General features: G+C 38.3%; 1 protein-coding gene across 1 annotated transcript in view; it reads right to left on the reverse strand.

Annotated features, from left to right (window-relative positions):
- CTNND2 (catenin delta 2) overlaps positions 1–24,705 on the reverse strand; it is a 935,284-nt gene that overhangs the window by 578,882 nt on the left and 331,697 nt on the right. The window contains exon 3 of the mRNA XM_079915963.1: positions 19,402–19,514. Within this exon, the coding sequence (XP_079772089.1) occupies positions 19,402–19,514 (113 nt within the window). The remainder of the gene's footprint in view (positions 1–19,401; positions 19,515–24,705) is intronic.

The following is a 24,705-nucleotide window of genomic DNA, read 5'->3' on the forward strand; positions in this document are numbered from 1 at the left end:
ACAGAGTGCACCCACACTCGAATTCTTACTCCTTCTGGGGGGTGGTGCTCTGGGAAAGAGCTCACCCATCTCTGAGGCCCAGGACCCAGCCAAGGGTTTGCCTTATTGGTTCAGTTCTGTTCAGTCTTGAGAGCTCTCAGCCCTAATGAAGGAAGCATTGACTCCAACTCTCTTCTGATCACCTATTTTAACTTGTCAATTACAAGGGGCTTAGTGACTTCTGAGTCACTCTGTACTGTTGCTGTTTGGGGGACCATCAGTACAGGTCTGTGGTCTAGATGAGCCAAGTGCAAGAATCTCCTGGATATAACACTGACGTAATCAGCAAGCCATGGATGACACCAATGGCCAGTGGAGATCTCAGCCTTCTCCAGCTGATGCTATCTGGTCGGCAACCACAGGGACTCTCACGGTACTGTCACTTGCTAGTCTCTCTAGTGGGATCACCCTCTCTCAGAAGCTGAACCATATGAAATTACTATGGCTGTGGGTCAAGGGGCTGGATATTAGCAATCTCATAAGTTTGACCAAATATTTCTACAAATCGACAGCACCCTGTATAACACGGCTCCAGCTTCAAATGAGCTGCGTTCAAAGTCTCTTGTCTTGCAGCTCACTTCAGCTTCAGAGGAAACCCAAAAGAATAGTCTTAAATCTTGGAATCAGTAAATACTCATAATCGATAATGAACTGGGTCAAGTTCTAACCCCTCACCCATACCATGCTGCAGAATCCTACTGTTTGGTGGATACCACCTTCTTTTGAGGGAAAGGTAAATTGATGGATAATTGTAAAATAATGACTCCACTTATCCATTATCTGAAATGTTCTCTTGATGTTCTAGATTTTTCTGCTCATTCTCTGAGTAAACTCTCAAAATGAGAATTCTGAGTATTAACTTTGTTTAGTTTTAAAATAAACAATTTGATGGCTACTGCGGCCAACATAAGTTGGGGATGTATAGCAGCTAGTAATGCAAAATATGTTATTACTATCCATAACAACGTTCATTTACGTTGGATTTTACCATTTAAAAATGCTTTTGCTATATTATCCTATTTAAGTAATGGAAAGGTGATGAAATGATTATGTATTTACAAATAAACTTAAGAAGGCCTATAATCCAGTCAAGTTATTATAATTATACCTTTGAAAGAAATGGCAATTTCTCAATAAACTTATGAAAATGGTGGCTTCCATTTTCATTTTCACTCTTTGTGTGTGGATCAAAACCCATGCCTTTTCTGGAAAATGACAAAGGCTTAATAATGCATCACCCTACCTCAGATTTATGTGTGTCCTGCAAAACCCACAGCAATGGGAAACAGAGGCGAAACATTTGGGATGGGGTACAGTCTGTTCCTGCCCTTTATTTCTGAATTCTAGTCTTCTCATTTATTGACACTGGATTTTTCACATCAAAATCTCAGAATAGGCAAGATACATAATTGTCTGGCATCTGTAGAACTCGGATAAACATGTGTATACCTCATCTAACTGTGCTCTGGGGTTACAAACAGGTATGTCAAGTAAGTGAAATCCTCTTTTGCCTATGAGGCTGCTCAATCATCTGAAGTCAAATCACTGAATTCTTTTCGGGTCTAACTTCGGGTCTAACCTATTCAGGGACAGTCAAAACAGGCAGGGTCCTCTTATCATTTTCTATGTAGATTAAGTCTTCGAATATTCCAGGCTCATAATAATGCTTATTTACATAGAAATAGAGTAGGGGTTGATCAGAAAGGTAATGAGATGTGCTCTCCACTCAAAGTAAGTGTACTCCACACATAGAAGCATTCTGTGATGTAAGGAAGATGGGGGTTTAGGGCAGAAGATACTTCTTTCAACCGAACACTTACAAATAAAAACAGCCCTACATCACTTGTAAAATTCATGTTTGCAATAACTAAATAGTTTGGAGGTTTACTGTTGTTCTGCTTTGCTTTGCTTTATTTTGTTGTGTTTTACTCATTCATTCATTCATTGATAAAAAGATGGATGATGTCAACAACTTCTGTTTAAAGCCACAAGTATGTACTGAAGCAATTAAAACAAGTATGATATGTATCATTTATCAGCTCAATCTAAACACAGAGGAGAGTCACAGGCATTACAAGATAGAAAAGTCATATATATACACTACCATGTATAAAATAGATAGCTAATGAGAACGTACTGTATAGCACAGGGAACTCTACTCAATGCTATGTGGTGACCTAAATGGGAAGGAAATCGAAAAAACAGTGGATATATGTATGACTGATTCACTTTGCTGTACAGCAAGAAACTAACACAAATTGGAAAGCAACTATACTCCAATAAAAATTAATTAAAAAAAATAGAAGTCATCACTCAATTGAGTTTAATGCCAGGTTTATACTACTTGTGATACTCTCTCCAAATTCAGGTGAATAATTTAGTTTAAAGTGCTTTTAAGTCATCAGGGCTTTCTCATACTTGGCAGAAGAAATGACATATCTTCCTTGGAGGACCACCTTTAAACTCAGACCTCATATAATGCCCACACATAAGCTCCTAGGAACATGAACCTGCAATCAGAAATCTCAAACAGCAGAATGAGTAAGTCCCTATGAGCCATATTAATTAGAAGCAATAAGCAGAAGAATAAAATCCACAAGCATTGAAGACAGTGGAATTATCAGATTCAGAATATGAAAAAACCCCATACTTAATATGCTTAAAGATATAAAGGGGACTTTGAAACTTAAAAGAGAGCATCCAATATGTCAAAGCAAATATGAATGAGAACAAATTGAACTTAGAGAAATGAAAAACATAATTTAAATTAGCATATTAGAAATAGCTTAATAGAACCCTCATATGCCATTCATAGGATTGGAGGTGGTACAACTGCTTTGGGAAACAGTTTGGCATTCTCTTGAAAAGTTAAACATGCACCTGCCATATGACCCAGATATTCTGCATGTAGATATTTACCTGAATGAAAAGAAAGTATATGTCATACAAAGACTTGTGTACAAGACTTGTTCATAGCAGCTTCATCTGTAAATAGCAAAAACTATCAACAACCCAAATGTCCATCAACAGGCGAATGAACACATAAATTGTGCTACATTCATACAATGGAATACTACTCAGCACCAAAAATGAATGAGCTAGTGATATCTGTAACAATTAAAATTTAATAATTCTTTATGATAAAACACTTGGCAAACTAGGGATTAAAAGGAAAGACCTTAACTATATAATTGAGTTTATTTTTTAAAAAACTGTATTGATATAGCATGACCCAGCAATTCTACTTGTAGCTATACACCCAAGAGAAATGAAAACATTTGTGCACACAAAGATATGTACATGAGTGTTCACAGAAGCCCAATCATAATATCCCCCAATTGGAAACAACCTAAATGTCCAACACTTGGTTAATGGATGAAGTGTGTTATGTCCATTCATTTGAACTTTACTGGGCAATAAAAAAGAAATGACATATGGATACATGGCACAACATGGATGAACATTGAAAACACTATGCTAGATAAAAGGGCCAATCCCCAAAGACCCCATATGGCATGATTCCATTTATATGAAACGTCTAGAAAAGGCAAATCTATAGGGCTGAGAAGGGTATGAGGTTTCTTTCTGGGGTGATGAAAATGTTCTAAAACTGACTGTGGTAATGGCTGTAAAACCCTATAAATATACTAGAACCCATTAACTTTTACATTTTAATTGAATGGTATATGAATTATATATCAATAAAGTTGTTACTTAAAAACACCTGCAGCAATTCTTGTAATGATAAAGGAATTCCATTAAATAAAAGGTTGCCTAGCCTTGCCCACTTCTTATCAGTACAAAAAGAAAACAAAACGAAATGAAAGTTAAAAGATTTTAAAAGAAAACAGAAGATAGTAATCTTTACAGGTTACTCATATAAAAACCCTGAAGGAATCTAAAAACTAATTACAGAAATACTTAAAGAGTTTTTAGCAAGTTTGCTTGGTATCAGATCAATACATAAAAATCAATTGCATTTCTATATAAAAAGAAGCGCTTAGAAGTTGCACCTTATAAAAAGGATAACATTTCCAAGAGCAATGAAAACTCTAAGGGGCCTAAGCATGAATGAAAAAAAGAATAGTGCTAAGTCTTTAAGAAGAAACATATAAACTTCATTGAAAGACAGTAAACAAAATGGATTGACATCAGGTTCATGAATAGGAAGACTTAAAATAACAAAGCTATAATTTCCTCCAATATCCCAGAAGTAGACCACATATATGTGAAAATCTGACATATGATACAGATGGCATTCTAAGCTCATGGAGCAAATGACAATCTACTCAATAGCAGGTATTGGGACAATCAGTTATTTACATGAAAAAAAAAAAGAAACTGAATCTCTACCTTTTCCAGGCGCACCCCTCCAAAAAAAAAAAACAAAATCAAAAACCAAAACACAACGAGGAAATCAATTACAAGCGAATTAAAGACTTTAATAGGGCTTCCCTGGTGGCGCAGTGGTTGAGAGTCCGCCTGCCGATACAGGGGACACGTGTTCATGCCCCGGTCCGGGAAGATCCCACATGCCACGGAGTGGCTGGGCCCGTGAGCCATGGCTGTTGAGCCTGTGCGTCCGGAGCCTGTGCTCCGCAATGGGAGAGGCCACAACAGTGAGAGGCCCACGTACCCGCAAAAAAAAAAAAAAAAAGGCTTTAATATAAGAAGCTATAGGGAGTTCTCTGGTGGCCCAGTGGCTAGGATTACGGGCTTTCACTGCTGTGGCCCAGGTTCAATCCCTGGTCAGGGAAATGAGATCCCACAAGCTGCGTGGCAGAGCCAAAAAAAACACAAAAAACTTAGGAAATTGTTTTAATGTTGTTTTAGTAGATATGATTTCTTAAGCAAGATTCCAAAAAGCATGAATCCTAAAGAAAACAGACTGATCAATCTAGCAAAACTAAAATAAGCCCTTCTGTTCATCAGAGGACACCAGAAGAAGGTGAAAAAGCTCAAACTGGAAGAACATGGTGGTAAACACATTAAATTAACAGAAAATGAGTGTCCAAATATACTGAGAATTAAAATAACTAAGAAAAAGGAAAATCAGTAACAGAAAAATGTGTAAAAGACATCAATAGGCATTTAATGGAAAAATAAACACAAATCTCTAATAAATATGTAAAAAGTCCTGTTAGTGCAGAAGGTAGGGAGATGCCAACTTCAAAGCCACCAGATTTGCAACAAAAGGGCCAAGAAAACTTGGAAAGTAGCAAATTTTTGCTGAGTATATGGAGCAAAGGATTAGTCATCTCTGATGGGACCGTAAATTTGTACAGTTACTTTTGAAAGCTCTTTGACTTTATAAAGGAAGCTGAAGACGTTCAAATCCTGCAAGGCTGCCAGGGCTGCCCTGTGCGTACCCAAAAGAAACACATGCACACCTACACTAGGAGTCCCACACAACCATATCCCAAGCCATATGTTTCCAAAAAGCAAACCCTGCAAACTCTGCAAATGTTCTTCTCAGGAGAAAGGATAAATGCTTTTTGGCATAGTCAGATAATGAACTAGGAGGCATCAGTGAAAAAAAAAAAAATCATGAACTACAAGCACCTATATCGACATGAATAAATCTGCAAAAGAGACGGTTGAGTGAAAAAAATGCAAGTTGCAAAGAATATGTAACATAATTATGTAAGATTCAAAAACAGGCCAACTGGACTTCCCTGGTGGCGCGGTGGTTAAGAATCCGCCTGCCAATGCAGGGCACATGGGTTCGAGCCCTGTCCGGGAAGATCCCACATGCCGCGGAGCAACTAAGCCCATGCGCCACAACTACTGAGCATGTGCTCTACAGCCTACGAGCCACAACTACTGAGCCCGTGAGCCACAACTACTGAAGCCCTCGCGCCTAGAGCCTGTGCTCCACAACAAGAGAAGCCACCGCAGTGAGAAGCCTGCACACCGCAACGAAGAGTAGCCCCTACTCGCCGCAACTAGAGAAATCCCGCGCACAGCAATAAAGACCCAATGCAGCTAAAAATAAATTAATTAAATTAATTAATTAGAAAAACACACAAAAAAACAAAAACAGGCCAACCAAATAATATTTTGCATATCTGGATGTTTGCATGTGAGAAAATACAAAGAAATCCAAGGGAATGAATAAACATGAAAATTCAGTTTAGTGTTTATCTCTAAGACGGTGAGGTAGGCAATTAAAGAAAGGCAGAAAAGCATCTCGAACAACCATTGGTCAAATTCTATTTCCTCAGTAGAGCTGTGGCATTTTTGAAAACATCCATGTAAACATACCACATATTTTCCATTGTATATATCATATATTTCATTATACTATATATACCACTATCTTAAAGTATAAGATTTTTCTGAGAATCATTTGTAAAGCATAATCTCAAAAAAATTCACTTCATAACTAAAGCCCTATGAATCAATGATAACATTTAAAAAATAAGCTATCAGTCCATTTTAATAGAATACTTTTATTTGGAAGTACCTTATTTTATCATTGTATTCAATTAGCATTTCAGAGTTTTATTTGGTTTTGTGCTTTTCTGACTTAACATGAAAGAATTCTCCCTGGGAATAATGATGCCAGTGAAATCTGTGAAAAATGATGAATTCAATCCCCTGGCAGAAACACTGCTGATTCCTTTATATCTTATTTCCTAAAATTCCCTTATTTTTAAGTTTTTAATATTTCTCTAAAAACTTTCAAATATCCTACAGAGCTTTATTTCTTCATTAGTTTATTATTCCTTTGTTCTGACTCTTGAGCTGCACAGGAAACGAAGTTCGGATGAATTTTCTCCCTCTGGAATGCTAGTTCATTAGCCAAATATAAGAAGTGTTTGAAATGGCCAGGTTCAAGCTTAAAATAAATCTCTGTACCCGCACCCCAAAGGGCAGTTTAAATAGAATCGAGCTAACTTAATTCTGTCTCTTGAGTTTCGCTCTTGCATTTGCTGCGTTATCTTCATATTAAGTGGTTGATCACACACACGAAGGTTAGCTTGATAGACATCTTGCTATAGACACTAGGACAGCAGAGAAGGATCTTGCTATTATCCTAAATAACATCCCTAAGGCAGCATGAAGACTAAGCTACCTGAGGGCAGGCAATGTGCTTTTCTCATCCAGAGCTGTACTCCCAGTGCCTATTACATTGTGTGACACATAGTAGGGCCATACTTTATGTGTGTTTAACGAAGCCATGAATGAATGGATGAATGAGATCTTGCACTCCTTCCTGTCCTAAAAGAGGACTCCACAAACCCATGTTCTTATAGACTTGTCCTTGTTTCACTGGACCTAGCAACCCACTCACATGGCTGAGGGCAACACTTCTCTGATTTGGGAACTGGATAGGCAGACCTCAGCTTTAGACACAAGTCCCAGAGGGATGCTATTAGCTTCCACAGTCCCTCAAAGACCTCAAAAGGCTTTAAAACAGTGCTAACAATTCCAGTGTTTCAGTAACATGGAGGAATTTCTCTATTCCCACCTTCATCTCTTTGGTAAAATTATTTTCTAGTACCAGGTTACAAAGGCATTAAATGAGCTTATTAATAACAGTAGGACACAGACACTCAAAATTATAGTGACTGGAGCAACTGTCCACCTGAGGCAAGTGCAATTTTTATGGTTATGAGACCATATCCAACAGTGTGATGTTTCAGTACATCGTGGCTATATGATCACATACATACTGCTCACACATTAATTCAAGAATATCACCATACTGTGGTGTCCCTAGCAGAAAATGGTGACAGTCAAGATATTCTGTCTTCAGTTAACTTGATATCATCATAATCATCCACTAAATAAAACAAAAAGAAGGAAAGGTATAAACAAATAACAGTGCTCTATGAAGATGAGGGCATTTCCTATCTACTTGTGCACGTGACAAGTGAGTCAGAATTATAATATTTATAAAAATTAATTAATTCATTAAGAAGAGGACTAGCCCACATATATCAAATATTTTCTCAGTGACAAACACTATGTTATTTATTTTAAACACTTTTCCACATTTGATCCTTATAACCAACATCTCAGATAAGTACTATTCGCCCCAATTTACAGGCAGATAAATTGAGTTTCTAGAGGACTAGTATATTTCCCCATGTCACACACTTAGCAATAGGCAGAGCGAAGATTCAAAGCCAAAACTTACTGGTTCCAAACTGCATTGTCTTAAACACCACCCGGACCACCTCCTAAACATTAGAGCTTCAGTATTTCTTGGGCATTTATGATACGACAGGCAATCCAAGAATCCCGAAAGACAGAATGAACTCTTTACCTTAAATGAGGAATGTCAAAATGACAGTGAGTCTCAACAGGTGGAGACCATCATCTACACATCAGAAAGAGAAGGTTAATTGCTAGATTTGGGGTAAAGCTGGCAGTCAATTCCTTGGACAGATCTTTTCAATAAAATCTTGCTGAGAGTTTCATTCTCAAATAAGTGTGTAAGACGAAGCAACAATTTGTGACAAGTTTTAAACTTCCTCAGCTCTTGAGGTACTAAACAAACAGATGTTTCCGAAGACTGGGGCTTATGAATACCACTTTACTGTCAACAAATTAGGCAACATCTTTGCTGCCTGCTGCTAACACAGCAATCTCTTAAATTTAAAATTCTATGATAGCTTCTCCTGGATAAAAGGGAATTAGCATACATTCACATACCATGAAATAAAAAAATCAAAGGTTCCTTGTTGAAAATAGGCAATGGCTGTGTTGGAGCTAAGCTCACAGTGTTGGCTTAGCCTACCCAAATGTTTAAGTTAAAAAAAAAAAAAGTAATTTTGCAATCCTGCTCTGTCTCCTTTGACACAAGTGAGTTTCCAGACCCTCCCAACTCTAACTCTGAAACCACTGTCAAGTGCTCATGACCTTGCTTTCAGTTTTATGACCCATCTCCTGCACAGAGGCTAGCATCTTATGTGGCTGTCACCAGCCTCCATGGGCTTCAATCCATTCTCCACGCAGCTGGCAGAACCAATGCTTCCTTCCAGAATATCACTTCCTTGGGGAGAACCGTCTTCCATGTTCCATCGCCCACTCAACAAAACCCAAAGTCTCTAGCCTGACTGCTCACCAAATGGTCCTGTCTGTCTGCACCCTTAATCAACACCAGTCCATCTATGGGCTCACTATACCAACCACACTGATTCCTATCCACCCTTGTCTTTCTGACTTTGTACTTTCCTTCTGAGCAATGCCTTTATCCCAGTTCTTTCCCTGCCAATGTTTCACATCTTCGACACACAAATATCCCTCTGTGAAACCATCACTGGCATGGCCTCCTGTTCTCTTCATGGCACCAACATGTTCCAGCATGTTCTGCCTGCTTATGCGTCTCTCTCTGTATTTGACAGTAACCCCCTGGAGACCAGGAGCTTCACCACATTCACTTTTTATTTATTTATTTATTTTTGTTCTTTTGCAGTACGCGGGCCTCTCACTGCCGTGGCCTCTCCCGTTGTGGAGCACAGGCTCCGGACGCGCAGGCTCAGCGGCCATGGCTCATGGGCCCAGCTGCTCTGTGGCATGTGGGACCTTCCCGGACCGGGGCACAAACCCGTGTCCCCTGCATTGGCAGGCGGACTCTCAACCACTGCGCCACCAGGGAAGCCCCACATTCACTTTTGAAGCCCAAGGAGTGCCTGCTAACATGTTGGGTCCATACAGTCTTTCACAAGCATCTTTTTTTAAATAAATAAAACCAGTGATTTTACTTCTTAAGAGTCCCGGTCCACGTGAGCTCTCAGTGTGAAAAGCTCTCTTCCAGCTACCTGTCTTTCGCCCAGCTTTTAGCCAATGTAGAACACACCAAGACTATCTGAGGCAGTTTACAATATACTTACAAACTTCTTTTAGACTGTGTTTTCCCAAATATAAAGTCCATGCCATAACCCAACTGGAGATGTTCCCATATTGAACAAACTCCCCACATAAACGTGTAGACATCTATCTGCCTTCCTCTGAAGCACCAGATCTATTTGGTAACATCTTGCCATCCTCACGACTGAATTACTTGGCTCTACTATTCAAGTCCAAGAAAAGTCCCCATGTTAAAATATTCAGACGTGACTTACTGTGTATCATGAAAGGTTTGAATGAGATGAAGGGCACAGTGACACATCTGGAACAGACTTAGGTGCTCAATGTTTCCTATTTTACAGGTGAGGAAACAGAGGCCCAGAAAACCCAAATGACTTTTCCCAAGTCACAGCTTGAGTGTTTCAGTGCCAAGACCATGATCTTCCTGCTATGCCCCGACTGCCTTTCCATCTTAATAATTTGAATATACAGCGTTCATGGTGTTCATCATCCAGTCTTGACAACTGAAGTTGTTTCTTCTTAAGTGGATCAAATACTCCTTGTTTTTTTGTCAGTTGAAATATCACTGGTTTCCAGTCCTCTGACATGAGCATAACAGACAAATATAAATTTAAGTAAACTTGGTAAAAGCTTTTGGACCTTCGGCATCTGAGCAAAGGCAGAATGGAGGACACACAAAATACCTTCATCAACAGGTCCTTCTACTTCTCAGCACACTTATACCTTTATGTAACCAGGAGACTAATAAGCGTGCATCTTTTGGTCAATGCATTCGTCTCTTGCTGTTCCCTGTTTGAAACACATCTATTCAGAGAGTCACTGGCTTCTATACCTTAATTTACTATTTCCTGCTAAACACATGTTATCCTTGCATTACTGTTCTCCTTTTGATGATGACACAATATCAAAAGTCCCATCTCTAGCTCTAGCAGTGGGTCCAGAGACACATTAAGTTGCCCCAGGTGAAAGGGAAACTGATTTGGCTTTCTTCCATTTCATTGTGTCAATTTCCATGTGGTTCTCTAGTCTATATTATGAAAGAGACAAAAGTGGTGCTATCCTGATAGATCCTTTTAGTCCTAGTGAGAGGAACTATTTTATAATTTTTTGCAGAAAAATTAAGGAGACTTCAGTGAAAAACTTATCTGTATCAGGGCAAAAAACATATATGATTCACTAGTAACAGCATGCAAGATGCTGTGTGAGACGCTTTACTTACATTTCTCATTTAATCTTTACAAAATTACTGAAAAGCATTATCCCCATTTGTGTAGATGAGAAAAGTAAAATTCAGAGAAATTAGGAAAGCTAGGCCATACCATAAAAACACAATGATGGGGGCTTCCCTGGTGGCGCAGTGGTTGAGAGTCCGCCTGCCGATGCAGGGGACACGGGTTCGTGCCCCGGTCTGGGAAGATCCCACATGCTGCGGAGCGGCTGGGCCCGTGAGCCATGGCCGCTGAGCCTGTGCGTCCGGAGCCTGTGCTCCATGGCGGGAGAGGCCACAACAGTGAGAGGCCCGCGTACAGCAAAAAGAAAAAAAAAACAAACACAATGATGAAATTTAGGTCCAATTTATGGAGCCACAAACTTCACCTTTCAGATCTATGAGTTTGAAAAAAAAATGCTGTAAAGATGAAAGAAAACATGAAGCATCTTCTAGACTAACTATATTTATAAATATTTGCAGTTTTCTACCAATTGGAATATTAAATTTCAATATATATTAGAGTTAGTTTTCCTCAAAAATCTGTTTTACAATGCAAAACCTCTAAATAAAATTTGGTATATTAATAATTTTTAGATGTAAAACTAATATTAGTTTGTTGATATCTCACTTTGGAAAGAGGACAGGCTTCAGATTTGATGCAAAAGTGTTAAGATACAATAATTGCCCTAAGACATATATCAGATAATTATAACTATTAAATATTTTTAGGACCTACATAAAATTCTCAGGACAGTTGACTATTTCTTATCCCACAGAAATCTAGAACAATGTGTTTAATTGTGCTATAGAATGAATGTTTGTGTCCCTCCAAAATTTACGTTTTATGGTGAAACCTAATCCCTAGTGTGATGGTATCTGGAGGTGAGGCCTCTGGGAGGTGAGGTCATGAGGATGGAGCCTTCATGAATGGGATTAGTGCCCTTATACAGAAGGCCCTGGAGAGCTCCCGTGTCCCTTTCACTGTGTAATGACACAGCATAAAGAGTATGACCCAGGAAGCAGCTTCTCACCAAACAGTGAATTTGCCTGTGCTTTGATCTTGCACTTCCCAGCCTCCAGAAATGTGAGAAATACATTTATGTTGTTTGTAAGCCACCCAATGTATAGCATTCACTTACAGCAGCCTGAACTAAGACAATGTGATAACTAGTATTTTATAGACTTAGTGTAATTTGTCCACTGGCAATTTGCAAGAGAATACTGAACAGTTACTTTGGATGCACTTAAAAGCAATGATAACCTATACTATTGACACTCTTTACGTCATTTGTATAAGACTGAAATCAGAAACATATTCAGATGAAGAACTTCGAAACTGCTATAATCATTGGAGGTGGGGGGGGCATGGGGGAGGAGAAGGAAGAAGAAGAAAATCAGTTCAAAAACATTTTACCTCTAGGGTGAAAATGGACTGAAGACATTTAGATGGTTATTTACAACATAATTCAAGACACCATTTAAGACACGATAATAACAGCATTCCAGCGAGGCATTTTAAATGTGTACTTGGGGAGTAAAGATACCTGGGTTCAAAAATCATGGGTTCAAAAACCAATGTCTGGTCACTAGCTGCTGGATGTTGGGAAAGCAATTTCTCACTCAGAATCTCAGTTTTCTCATCTACAAAATGAAATACAAGTAAGACTTATTAACTCATAGGGTTAACTAAGAGTAAATGGCATGACCTATATAAACCACAGTTAATATTGTGCCCAGCCTATGGAAATTGCTGCAAAAATACTACCATTATTATTGTTAAAATTATCACTATTATCATCATCTTCTTAAGATGAGAGTGAAAATATGAGAACAGGTCAACCACAGTTCCACACCACAGAGCACATCAAACCAACAGGCCTTGGATTCCAGAGTACTATTTTGGAATCTGGCAAGGTCAGAATAATATACAATATCTTATATGTAATGTATAGAGATGGAAATATGTATAGATAGTAAGACTGGTGATTTTTGCCCCCCAAAAAATAGCAATGAGAATAAGAACAGTAATGAAAGTACTGTGTACTCATTCATTTTTTATTCATTCATTCGGCATTGATTGAACTGTTATGAGCAGTATATGGCCACTGCTTTGCCATATACTCTGAGGCTCTGTCCTTGGGGAATTACTTGGAGATGAGGGGAAGAAACAAGAGGCCCATCACCTACTTCTAGTGGCTGCGGAGGCTCACAAAGTCCCAGTGCAGGGGAGGAAGAGGCAGCAGTTTTTGTCCAGGTTTTTTAAATAAAAACTTCATTTAATGAAAAAAAAATTCTTAAAAACTAAAAATTATTCAAAAGCTCTTTTCTTTTTTTTTTGTTTCTTTTGCTTTTAATGGCAGAAGTATTCACTGGTGGTAAGAATCTAGAATCTTATGGCTTTGAGTGTTTTTTTGCCTTTGGCTACATGACTGTTTAGGAATGTGTGTATATGTAGAAATATCTACATAATTTAAAAAAAACTTTATTTGAAAAATTTTAAGTAATTATTTAATATGTCTGGTTTCCAAAATGAAGTATTTTGGCAAATTTCTTCCTTCTTTATTTAAAAAGAATAAATGGAAATATCTACTTGTTTCAAAATCATATCCTGCAGGATAATTAAGAAATGCACAATATGCCTTACTTTGGAAAACAATTACATTCATATATGACTTCTTAAGAAAATGCAGAAATTATGCTTTTAAATAAATACATTTCATCTGACAAAAGTTTGTGACTACTTGACATATTTCTTCACTGCTAATTTAACCAGATCAGTATTTACTCTAAAATAAGCCTGACTTCTTTGTAGGTCTGGAAAAGATTTTTAGACTCTATTTATAAAACTGTTGGCATACTCACAGAAGCTAGTTAATAAAGAGAATGACCTTTGATAACATTTATAACATTAATTCCTTTTGTATCCCAATCTCCAAAATATGGCAGACTTTTGAAGAAACTGGTTTGTGAGAAATTCAATAATTCATCTGCTAGAAAGAAAGAGCATTTTCTAATGTGGAGCAAGCATTTTTTACACATATATTACATTTTGTAATTTTTGGCTGTGCCCCTCTGGTATGTGGGATCTTAGTTCCCCAATCAGGGATCGAACCCCTGTCTCCTGCACTGGAAGGCAGAGTCTTAACCACTGGACTGCCAGGGAAGTTCCTACATTTTGTCTTTTTAAACATATATTACTCCAATTGGAGTCTTGGGTATCTATATTATAAAAATGGCAAGGCTAAAGATGATTGCTTTATTAGTTTTCCTTATTCTATAGTAAATAATGACTCCACTCTACATTCAAATACCTCTACTTCTTAGAATCAAAGCCATAGATTATTTTAATATGTGAATCCAAATGCATGTGCATATGCATGAAAAATAAAATTGGCAACAGAAATTAAACTTTTGAATAGAATACAGATGCTCATAGAATAAAATTTATTTTCTCTAAAAAACTTTCATAATTCAGCTTGTAATATATAATACCACCAATAGAAAAGCACTGTATTCATTTTCTATTACTGCATAACTAGTTACCACAAACTGAGCAGCTTAGAAAACATATAATTTTTTTATAGCTAACAGTTTTGTAAGTTTTGTAAATTTTGTAAATTTCATAAGTTTTTCAGGTGTGGCATGGCTGGATTCTCTGTTCAGGGTCTTACAAGGTTCTCATCAGAGTTTCTGCTGGGCTACTTTCCTTTCTAAAGGTTCTGGGGAATAACCTGCTTGCAAGTTCATTCAGGCTATGAGTGGAATGCAATTCCCTTTGGTCCTAAGACTGAGGTCCCCTTCTCCTTGCCAGCTGTCAGCTGGGAATCACTCTCAGGATCTAGAAGCCACATGTGTTGCTAGCCACATCTTTAGCTCCATCTTTAAAGCCAGCAAAGGAGAATTTATCATGTGTCAAATCTCTCTAGCTTTGAATTTTTTGACATTGTCTTTGAGCTCCAGACCGACTCTTGTCAAAATCATCGTCAGCATCATCATCATCAGTCTTCCAAGCTTCAGGTCTCCTTTAGGAAGAGTTCATAAGATAGGTCCAACTATTACTTGAATTCAAGTTCTCTCCCATTATGCTCCTGCTGCCCATGGGAATCAAGGGATATGAATAAGGCATCTAGTCTGGTATTCTTAAATTTTCAGTAGCACTTGAGAAAATCCTCAGTGTCCTTTGACTGAAGGTTAAAACATTCTGCAGCAAGGATCTTCTAGAAGGGTCAACAGAGTCCCAGACTCCAAACTTTGTTAAGTTCTAATAACTCCCAAGGAAGGGACATCTGGCCCCAATTTGAACAGATCAAGAAGACATTCAGAAGAATGTGAGCCCTGAGCTGGGTAACTGGATCCACAGGAAAAGATGACCTGGCAAAAGAAGCAGGATATTCTAGATGGAAGGGATCACATGCCTATAACCACGTGAGGTGAGAAAGAGTGGTGTATTCATGAAATTGCAGAAGCGGGAACAGGTCCTTCACAGACATGGTTCTGATCTATGTGTTTACATAGATCAATTTCACACCACATGGAGGATGGATTTGGGCAGAATGCAGGCAAAGGGATGAATTAGAATGCTGTTCCAGGGGTCTATAGAGAGTATGACAAGGGCATGGGTACAGGCAGGTCCTCTGGGGCTTGCAGGAGCAACACAGGGCCCCATCTAGAAGAGGACCAGGTGGCTCCTAGGGCTGCTGGACCAAGACCTCCCTGACAGGTCTTAGCCTGTGGAATGGGTGAGAACCAAGTAGTTGCAACTGGCCAGTGGGTGGAATTGGGCTATTAGCCTATTAGCAAGAAAGATTTGGTCATGACCCTAAATAAAGGGCCTCCTCTATATAAATAACATGCCTGATTCAGATCTGGATGGTTCTGGGGAATTAGGGAGAAGCCAGGGAACCAAACTCTCTTGTTGTAGGAGGAAGGAGGATCCAAGAGCTTGGAAAGGTTTGGCCTGAAACCAGTGAGGAAAGCCAAGAGAGGAAGGCGATGAGGGACATAGTGGAACTGTAGCTACAGTAAGAAGCAACAATAATTCTATTCTAGAAGACTGATAACACTTCAACAACCACTAATTGATCTGATTTCTGGAAGCTATGATATGAATTTGCTTAGAAAAGTCTGAGAAGAGTTTAAGAGATCACAGTGTTCTTATTTGCAGCTACTTGTACCCTAGATATGAGGATGCAGAAGTTGCTTTGTGCTGCAACAATAGCTATCGCCAGATTATCCCCTCTCCAAATTCTCAGCATTCTCATTTATGATTTGATTGACTATTACAAAGTTGGCTGTTATTAATGCATACTAATAATGTCTTTTCATTACATTTAAATTGTCAGTGTAACTACCAGGAAATGTCTTAGGAATCAGATGGAGCAATTTCCTAACGCCAGTACAGGCAGAGGAAAACCAAACTGTATTTACCAGTCATTTTTACCACTTATATAAAAATCTGAAAAATATTTGATTCTGTTTCATTCCCTCTAACAAACCCTCTTACTCCTCCCTAGTATCCCTAAGAAGATAAAACAAATCTAAACCATCACAGACTTCTTTACCTGCTCTCCTTTTTCAAAAATTGTTTACATTCTATTTTCTTTATTTTTAAACATCCCCTTTGATGTGCTAACTAGGTTAGTCTATCACCCTTAATAAAGACTTGAATTTCCAAAGATGCATTTCTGAAGCTGAGCAAACAACTAGGTTGTGACAAAACAAACAAACAAACAAACAAACAAACAAAAAACAGTGGAAGGTATGTATTGGATTTTCTCCAGTGAAATATCAGTAAATTTCTTGTATTATTGAAATGCAGATTCATATATTAGACATTTCCAAAATACAAAAATAATCAAGCTTGATGAAGACATATATATAGCTATATGGCAAGGGGAAATAATTAGGCAGAGTCATCTGCACTCAGCACTGTTATTTAATATATATTTAATACAGAATTATTGATTATGTATCATGGGCTGTGATCTGGGAATACAAGAGACAGTATAAATAATCACAAGCTGTCATGGGATAATTTTTCTGCCTACTTTGGCAGTTCACTGATGTGTTCTATTCATGAAACATTAGACCTAAGAAAAGATATCAACTCAATCAAATCAAATGAGGGAGGAGGAAAGTTTTTAAGAATTTAAAAGGTAATCTAATAGATGCAACATCTAAATGCAGCCAGTCCTAATGGGAACTAAACTGGTCTCTGACTTTCAGGAACACAGAGTCTCTGTTGGACTACTCTATGTCACCACAGATTCTTCTACCAGCACCCAATCCTCATGGCCACCATCTCCTAGCACAAACCATTAGATGTCACAGATTTGGGGTCACTTGGTTCACATTCTCAAGAGCACAAGACTAATTTCTTGCAGGCCAGTTACTGGATTAATCACCCTTGGGTCAGATATCCATTTCTGATCCAATCAGAAGTTGGGAATTGAGACACAGGATACAACATGGTCCCCCAGGCCTGCTGCTACCAAGGGCTGGAGGGGGGTGAAACAAAATACAAGATGGAGATGGAGAGTATGCAAAGTTATCACACAGAAAGATTAGGAATACAAATTGAAAAGGTAATCTGACCAATGGTGAAACAATGGGTTTCAAAGCAAATGATGTAGATGTCAACTCAACCAGTGTTTACAGACCTAAAAAAATCTGACAGACTTAGCTTCTCAGGCAATGTTCACCATTAAAAAAGAGCTCTTCAAATATGTACAACCACATGTACTAAATCAAATACACACTTATAAATATTATTTTCCCCCATACTTTAGTCTCACTAACTTCAACCAGTCACCCTTCTGAAAACAATTTCCAGTGGACACAATTCACTTCTCCTTTTTCTTGTCCAACCTACTTTAGTCAATATGGATGTTCAGACAAGTCTGTGATGAGTTTAAGAGATTACAATGTACCTATTTGTAGCTAGTATAGCCTAGGTACTTGTGTGCCAAAGCAGATGGGCTTTAACATTCCGCAATTAAGGCTTTACTATTGAAAATGATATTTCAAAGCAATTTAGTCTAACAAGAGGTGCAATGATTTCCATTTAAAGGTTATCACTGTTGGACAAAGCAAAGAACAATGTTAAAAGATTAATGGCAGGTAGCTCCAATAGGAAACATTCCAACTACAAATTAATCTTACAATGATAGAATATTTTAAGAGCAATGGATTCAAGCACGTTTTAGTTCTTTTGTGGCAGTAGTTGGTTAAGAGACCCTCAAACTCATGTTCCTGCCTCTTAGGCAGAGTGGCTACAGATGCCAAGACTAGGAATCCCTGCCCCATTTCCATCTATGAGAGGGCATGTGACTGGTTCTCACCAATGGACTGTGGTTGCAGTGATGCAATTGAAAATGCAATTGACCAAGAGGCCGTAGGGGATGGCAGGGCTCTCAAGAGAGAAGCCGGGTCCTTAATTACTGCGTGGAAGGGAAGCAGCCCCCTGACCAGCATCCACCACCTCTATCTGTTGCATGAATAAGAAACAAACCGCTATTGTGTTAAGTCGCTAGAATGCTGGAGTTTATTTGCCATAGCAACTGTTGTTTCCTTAAAGAATATACCTCCCTAAAAATGTAGCATGCCAAAACCACAATACAGAACAAGATGACAGGAAAGTACGATGCATTTTTGAAAAATAAAGTCATCTTACGGAGGTTTATTTATGTTTCTTTCACACACACACTCACACGCCACACTCACATACACACACTTCAATTTTTAAATATGAACACATGATCCTTAGGCAGATAATTTATTTTGTGGTCAAGCGACTAAGTTTGTTTTTAAATATTTCATAATCTCAAACCAACCCCTAACTGAAGAAGCAATCCATTCTATCCATGGATTTGAATGCTTTCACACACAGGAATTGCATTGGTTGATGTCTGAGGAGCAATTTTATAATTTAGCATTGTATATTAGCAAACAATACAAGTTACACCAAAACCTTCTCGCCTTCATTTCCAGAACCTGCAACTCTGGATCATTTAGAAAAAAGAACCAAGCTGAGAGACTGTGACATGGCATCTCCTCATTTCCAGTAAGTTGACTAAACGCAAGGCCTCCTTTTTGTGTAAAATGATGCATAATTTGCATTCAGGGCAGGCATTCATTTTATGAAGAGTTTCAAGTACAAATCAGATCAGACACCTTTTGAACATCTTAAATTGGGTTGGTTACAATTCCTTTCCAACATCTATCTGACTGAATGTTCTAATTCGACCGCCAGGTTTGCAAGGAGAAGAGAAACACAATTTCCTTCCACTGGCAGCTCAAAGCCCAGCCCTGAGGAGCAGTGCGCACAGTACCTGACACTGCTCATGCTGCCGGTCTCGGATCCAAGCTTGCATCGCTCCAGTTGGCTGGCGACGATCTGGCGTTCTGCCTCTAGTTCTCGGGTCAGCCTTTCAAACTGTAATTCCTGAAATAAAACCGTCAAAAAGATTAATGTTATCAGCTATACGGAAACTGGAAATCAGACCAAAAAGACAGTATGGTCAAAGGGAAGATTAGGATTTCTCAAGATGTTAAATTTGAGAAGCAGAGGTTGCTGATGTGGACCCGAAGAAGGATGAGGATTTCAAACAGACCTGAATTCATATCACAGTCCTGGGACCCATCAGCCGCAGGGCCTTGAATAAGCTATAGTCTTTCTAAGGATCAGTTTCATCATCTGTAAAATGGGTTTACAATACTTACTTCATTAGGTTGAGGTGAAGATTAAATGAGACACTGACCATGAAAAATAAGCCTGTGCTATGTTTGGCAAATGTCCTGTACCCAACAGATATTAATACCCCTGTAACCAAAAGTGAAACAATAAATAATTTATTTGTTATATGATTTGGAGTATCGTGTTTAGTCCCTACTGGCCATCTAGGTGCTTCTATATACTAATTGCATCTTCATATTACTTACCTATTGCAGATTGAAGAAAATAATGCCTTAAACCTACACTGTTCCTTCTTTATATTCCAGCAGAAGGACAAGGATGCTGATTCTAATTACAGAGTCTAATTACACGGTGAATTACCTTTGTGATATTTGATACATCACCTTAAAAAACAGCCAGCTGAACCAAGGAAGAATGCTTCTAAAAATCTGCCTGACACCCGCTGTTAAAAGATTAACTTTAATGAAAAATGATTCATTGAGTACGGCAAGGATTTCAGCTGTTCCAGCTACAGGACTTTTATACCATATTGTAATCTTTATGTTTTATTTTTCCATATACTTAAGTTTTTATAAACATAATTATAGTAAATTATGTATTTTAACTAAAAAATTCTGAAAAAGTTTTCATAATGTCACAAATAACTTCTTTTAAAAAATAAATTATTGGCACAGTTGTATTTTAAGGATGGGAAACCTTCTAAGAATGTGGAAAAATACTGAAAAAGAGGGTACGGGTTAACTTGGGAGAAGTAAAACTCCCAGCATTACAGGGATTTGTCTTCCCAGAAAAGATGAGTTTATTTTATTTGCTACCCTGGGATGCCCTAGGGTGAGACCTTTAAAAAGTAGGGTCTGGGGGCTTCCCTGGTGGCGCAGTGGTTGAGAGTCCACCTGCCGATGCAGGGGACACGGGTTCGTGCCCCGGTCCAGGAAGATCCCACATGCCACAGAACAACTAAGCACGTGTGCCACAACTACTGAGCCTGCACTCCAGAGCCCATGAGCCACAACTACTGAGCCCACATGCCACAACTACTGAAACCCACGTGCCTAGAGCCCATGCGCCGCAACAAGAGAAGCCACTGAAGTGAGAAGCCCGTGCACCGCAATGAAGAGTAGCCCCCGCTTGCCGCAACGAGAAAGCCTGCATGCAGGCAACGAAGACCCAATGCAGCCCCCCAAAATTAATTAATTATTTTTTAAAAAATGCAATATCTGTGAAGTGCAATAAAACGAGGTATGTCTGTATATTTTATCTTAAATGTGTCTGTATAACAGTAAACAAACTCATACTTTTGAATTGATAACACCTTAAAAACATTAACACAAAGATTATACAGAGCTCCTCATAGGTAAACAGAAATTCATTATTCGTATTATCTAAAGCACTTTAATTTGCTGCATTTTTGCATATGTTACAAGCAGTCCAATATGGCAAGACAATCTGAGTCAGGATTTACAAAACTTTTTGGGCTTCTGCTAGGACAGACACTACCCTTGGGTGTGCTTGCTGAAGGCTGTGGCCTCACTAAATGTTTTCTTCACATTAGTTTTATGGGAGGGGGGTGTTAGTAGACATTTTCTTCATGAAATCTGCCTTCCAAACTTATAGTCACAATACTCAGTGCTCTTCATCTGTGTGCAGCTATTTAATTCCATCTGACATCACTTCCTTTCTGTCTGAAAGGCTTCTTTTAATATTTCTTGTAATATGGCTCCTTCAGTAATGAATTCTTTCAGATGTATATGCCTAGTAAAGTTCTCATTTTGCCCTCATTTTTGAAAGACATTTTTGCTCCACTGTTCTCTCTTGCATTTACTGTTTCTAACCAAACAAAACTATGATATTCCTTGTCTTCATGTCTTTGAATATATTGTATCTTTTTTCTCTGCCTCCTTTTAAGATTTTCTCTTTATCATCAGTGCTGAACAACTTGATTTTAAAGTTCTCTGGGTGTAGTTTTCTTCAGGTTTCTTATGCTTGGGGTTCAGTGGGTTTCTTGGATCTGTGACTTTATAGTTTTCATCAAATCTGGAAATTTTTCAGCCATTAATTCTTCAAAATTTTTTTTTTTTCTTTCCCGCTATCTTCTCTCCTTTGGTGACTACAATTAAGTGTACATTAGGCCACTTGGAATTGTCTCACAGGTCATGGATTCCTTTTTCCACTTTTAAAAGTCTTTTTTTCTTTCTTTGTATTTCATTTTGTTTAATTCCTATTGGTGTCTTCAAGTTAACCAGTCTTTTCTTCTGCAGTGTCTAATCCACCATCAGTCCCATGGAGTGTATTTTTAATCTCAAACACTGATGAATCAAACATGTCTAGAAGTTTCATTTGGGTCTTTTTAAAAAAATCCTCCATGTCTCTATTTAACTTTCTAAACATATGGAATACACATATTAAAAACTGTTTCACTGTCCTGATTTGCTAATTCTAGCATCTGCATCAGGTTCCCAGCTGGTTTCCCAGCTTGGCTGGAGGGTGTAAGCACATATTCTGGGTCCTGGTGTGAACACCAGGTACTAGTTCCTCCCATCCTTCCAGGTAGTTCTTTCCCTGCCCCCTGCTGGTTTCCTTACATACATGTGCTGCTCAGTTCTCTGCTGAATAGTCCAAGAGGACCCTCTGCAGATCTCAAGGGTTCTCTTTCTGAGCAGCAATCACCTTTCTTCTATTTTGCCCTGCAAATTTCAGGCACCTTTACCTCTCTGGGTTCTCAGTACTTTCTCCCCAACTCAGGGAGTCCTCTGGGCTCTGCCTGGGTCCCCCTTCCTTTTCTCCACTGTTGTGGGGAAACTCTCTCAAGGCAGTAAGCTGGGGCAATTGTAGGGCTCACCTCATTTGCTTTATGTATCTAAAGAATCTTTTTTTTCAGTTTTATTTGTAATTGAAGTATAGTTGATTTACAATGTTGTGTTAGCTTCAGGTGTACAGCAAAGTGACTCAGTTTTATATATATATATATATATATATGTATATAATCTATATATATAACCTATGTGTGTGTGTGTGTGTGTGTGTGTGTGTGTATATATATATATATATATATATATATATATATATATATATATATGTTTTTGTAACATACACACAATGCGGTACGCGGGGCTCTCACTGTTGTGGCCTCTCCCGTTGCGGAGCACAGGCTCCGGACACGCAGGCTCAGCGGCCATGGCTCACGGGCCCAGCCGCTCTGTGGCATGTGGGATCTTCCTGGACCAGGGCACGAACCCGTGTCCCCTGCATCGGCAGGCGGACTCTCAACCACTGCGCCACCAGGGAAGCCCCACACAATGCAGTTTTGAGAAATAAAAGTTGTCTTACAGAGCTTTATGGTTCTTTCACACACACACACACACACACACACACTCATAATCACACACAGTGCTATATATAAAATAGATAACCAACAAGGGCCTACTGTACAGCACAGGGAACTATATTCAAAAGTTTTTAATAACCTAAAAGGAAAAAGAATCTGAAAATATATATATATATATGTCAACTCTACTTCAATAAAAATTAAAAAAAAAATCACTGTCCTTCATTGCCTAAAGTGTAGTGTTTTGAAAACTGGTGTTTTTGTTTTTGTTGTTGTTGTTTCAGGTGGGAAGGTATTACTTCTGGGTCACTGTTACTTTCTTAGCTGAAAGGTGAAAGATTAAGAATTAACTATTTTTCCCCCATGCTTGATTTGTAAATGTTTATTTTCCACTGTATTTAAAAATTCATACTAAATGTACTACTAAACAGCTAAGTACTGAAGTTTTTACCCGTTTAATTTTGTTCACTATTTCAGTATTAAAAATAGAAGCTCTTTTTGGGTTACTTGTATCTTTAGTTTGCATGATGACTTTTTAATTGAATTGGAATTTTCTTTATTAAGGAAACTGAATCAATGTTTTGCCTTTTAAAATGTCCATTCAATAAATGTTTACTTTGTCATGGCATATATGAAACAAGCAAGTAATTAAGTGAATTTTCCCTCTGTGTTTCTCTAAGGAGTACACAGCAAATGTCAAGGTCTTCCAGGAGCAAGGAGGTTTCTCTTCTGCACCTAAAATCCTATATTTTATTAATAAAGTAACACAAAACATAATAAAAAAATTGGAGGCAAAAGTATTTATTGATCACTTACTATTGAGTGCATAATTACTAGGACAGCATATAAGGAGGAAACGTTTCCTGCTGAGTTGCCACTGTATCTGGTATCTAGGACAGTCCTGGCACATAGTAGGTGCTCAATAAATATCTTTTAAATAAATATACCGATACTAAGTGCTTTACATGCATTGCCTTATATAAACATCATAAACCTGCTATTTCTTAGGTTCTGTTTTTTTCCTTACTTTACAAAAATGTTAAGGTAATGGGATGAAAGGATTAGCCTTGGTCAGGAAAGAAATTCTTCCTTCAAAAGTAGGAAAGAGAATGAGATCAAAGATGATGTCTTAGGAGATCTGGACATAGAGAAGGGAAATGTTGAATGAACGAATTAATATTGAATGAACTAAATATTCTCAATACTGTCAATTATTTTGTTTCAGAGACCACAGCAGTCCATTACTGTAGAGACATGAGATGTCAGTGTCAACTATGAAGTTCATTAACATTCATATTTACTCATTATTTAAATAGTTTTTATTAGTATGAACTCTAGAGATTGGGTTCCAAAATGCCTTACTGCATTGTCACTTATTTTACATCCATTTTCTACCTTACCCCAACCCAAGGGCCTAAGACTTATAGGAAGGGCTGTTTTGGCCACAGCACATGGTTGGGGATGGGAACTGTCAGGACCTAAGCTAGTCCTGTATGGTTTTACACTTGGAATTGAAAACTGACCTTAGAATTGGGAACTAGCTGAGCTGCAACTGAGGTTCTCAAACTTGGATCACTCCTGTGGCGTAAAAGCATCTGTAGTATCCTCCAGGGC

The sequence above is a fragment of the Stenella coeruleoalba genome (genome assembly GCF_951394435.1).
Source record: "Stenella coeruleoalba genome assembly, chromosome: 3".
In the NCBI taxonomy this organism is placed as follows: domain Eukaryota; kingdom Metazoa; phylum Chordata; class Mammalia; order Artiodactyla; family Delphinidae; genus Stenella; species Stenella coeruleoalba.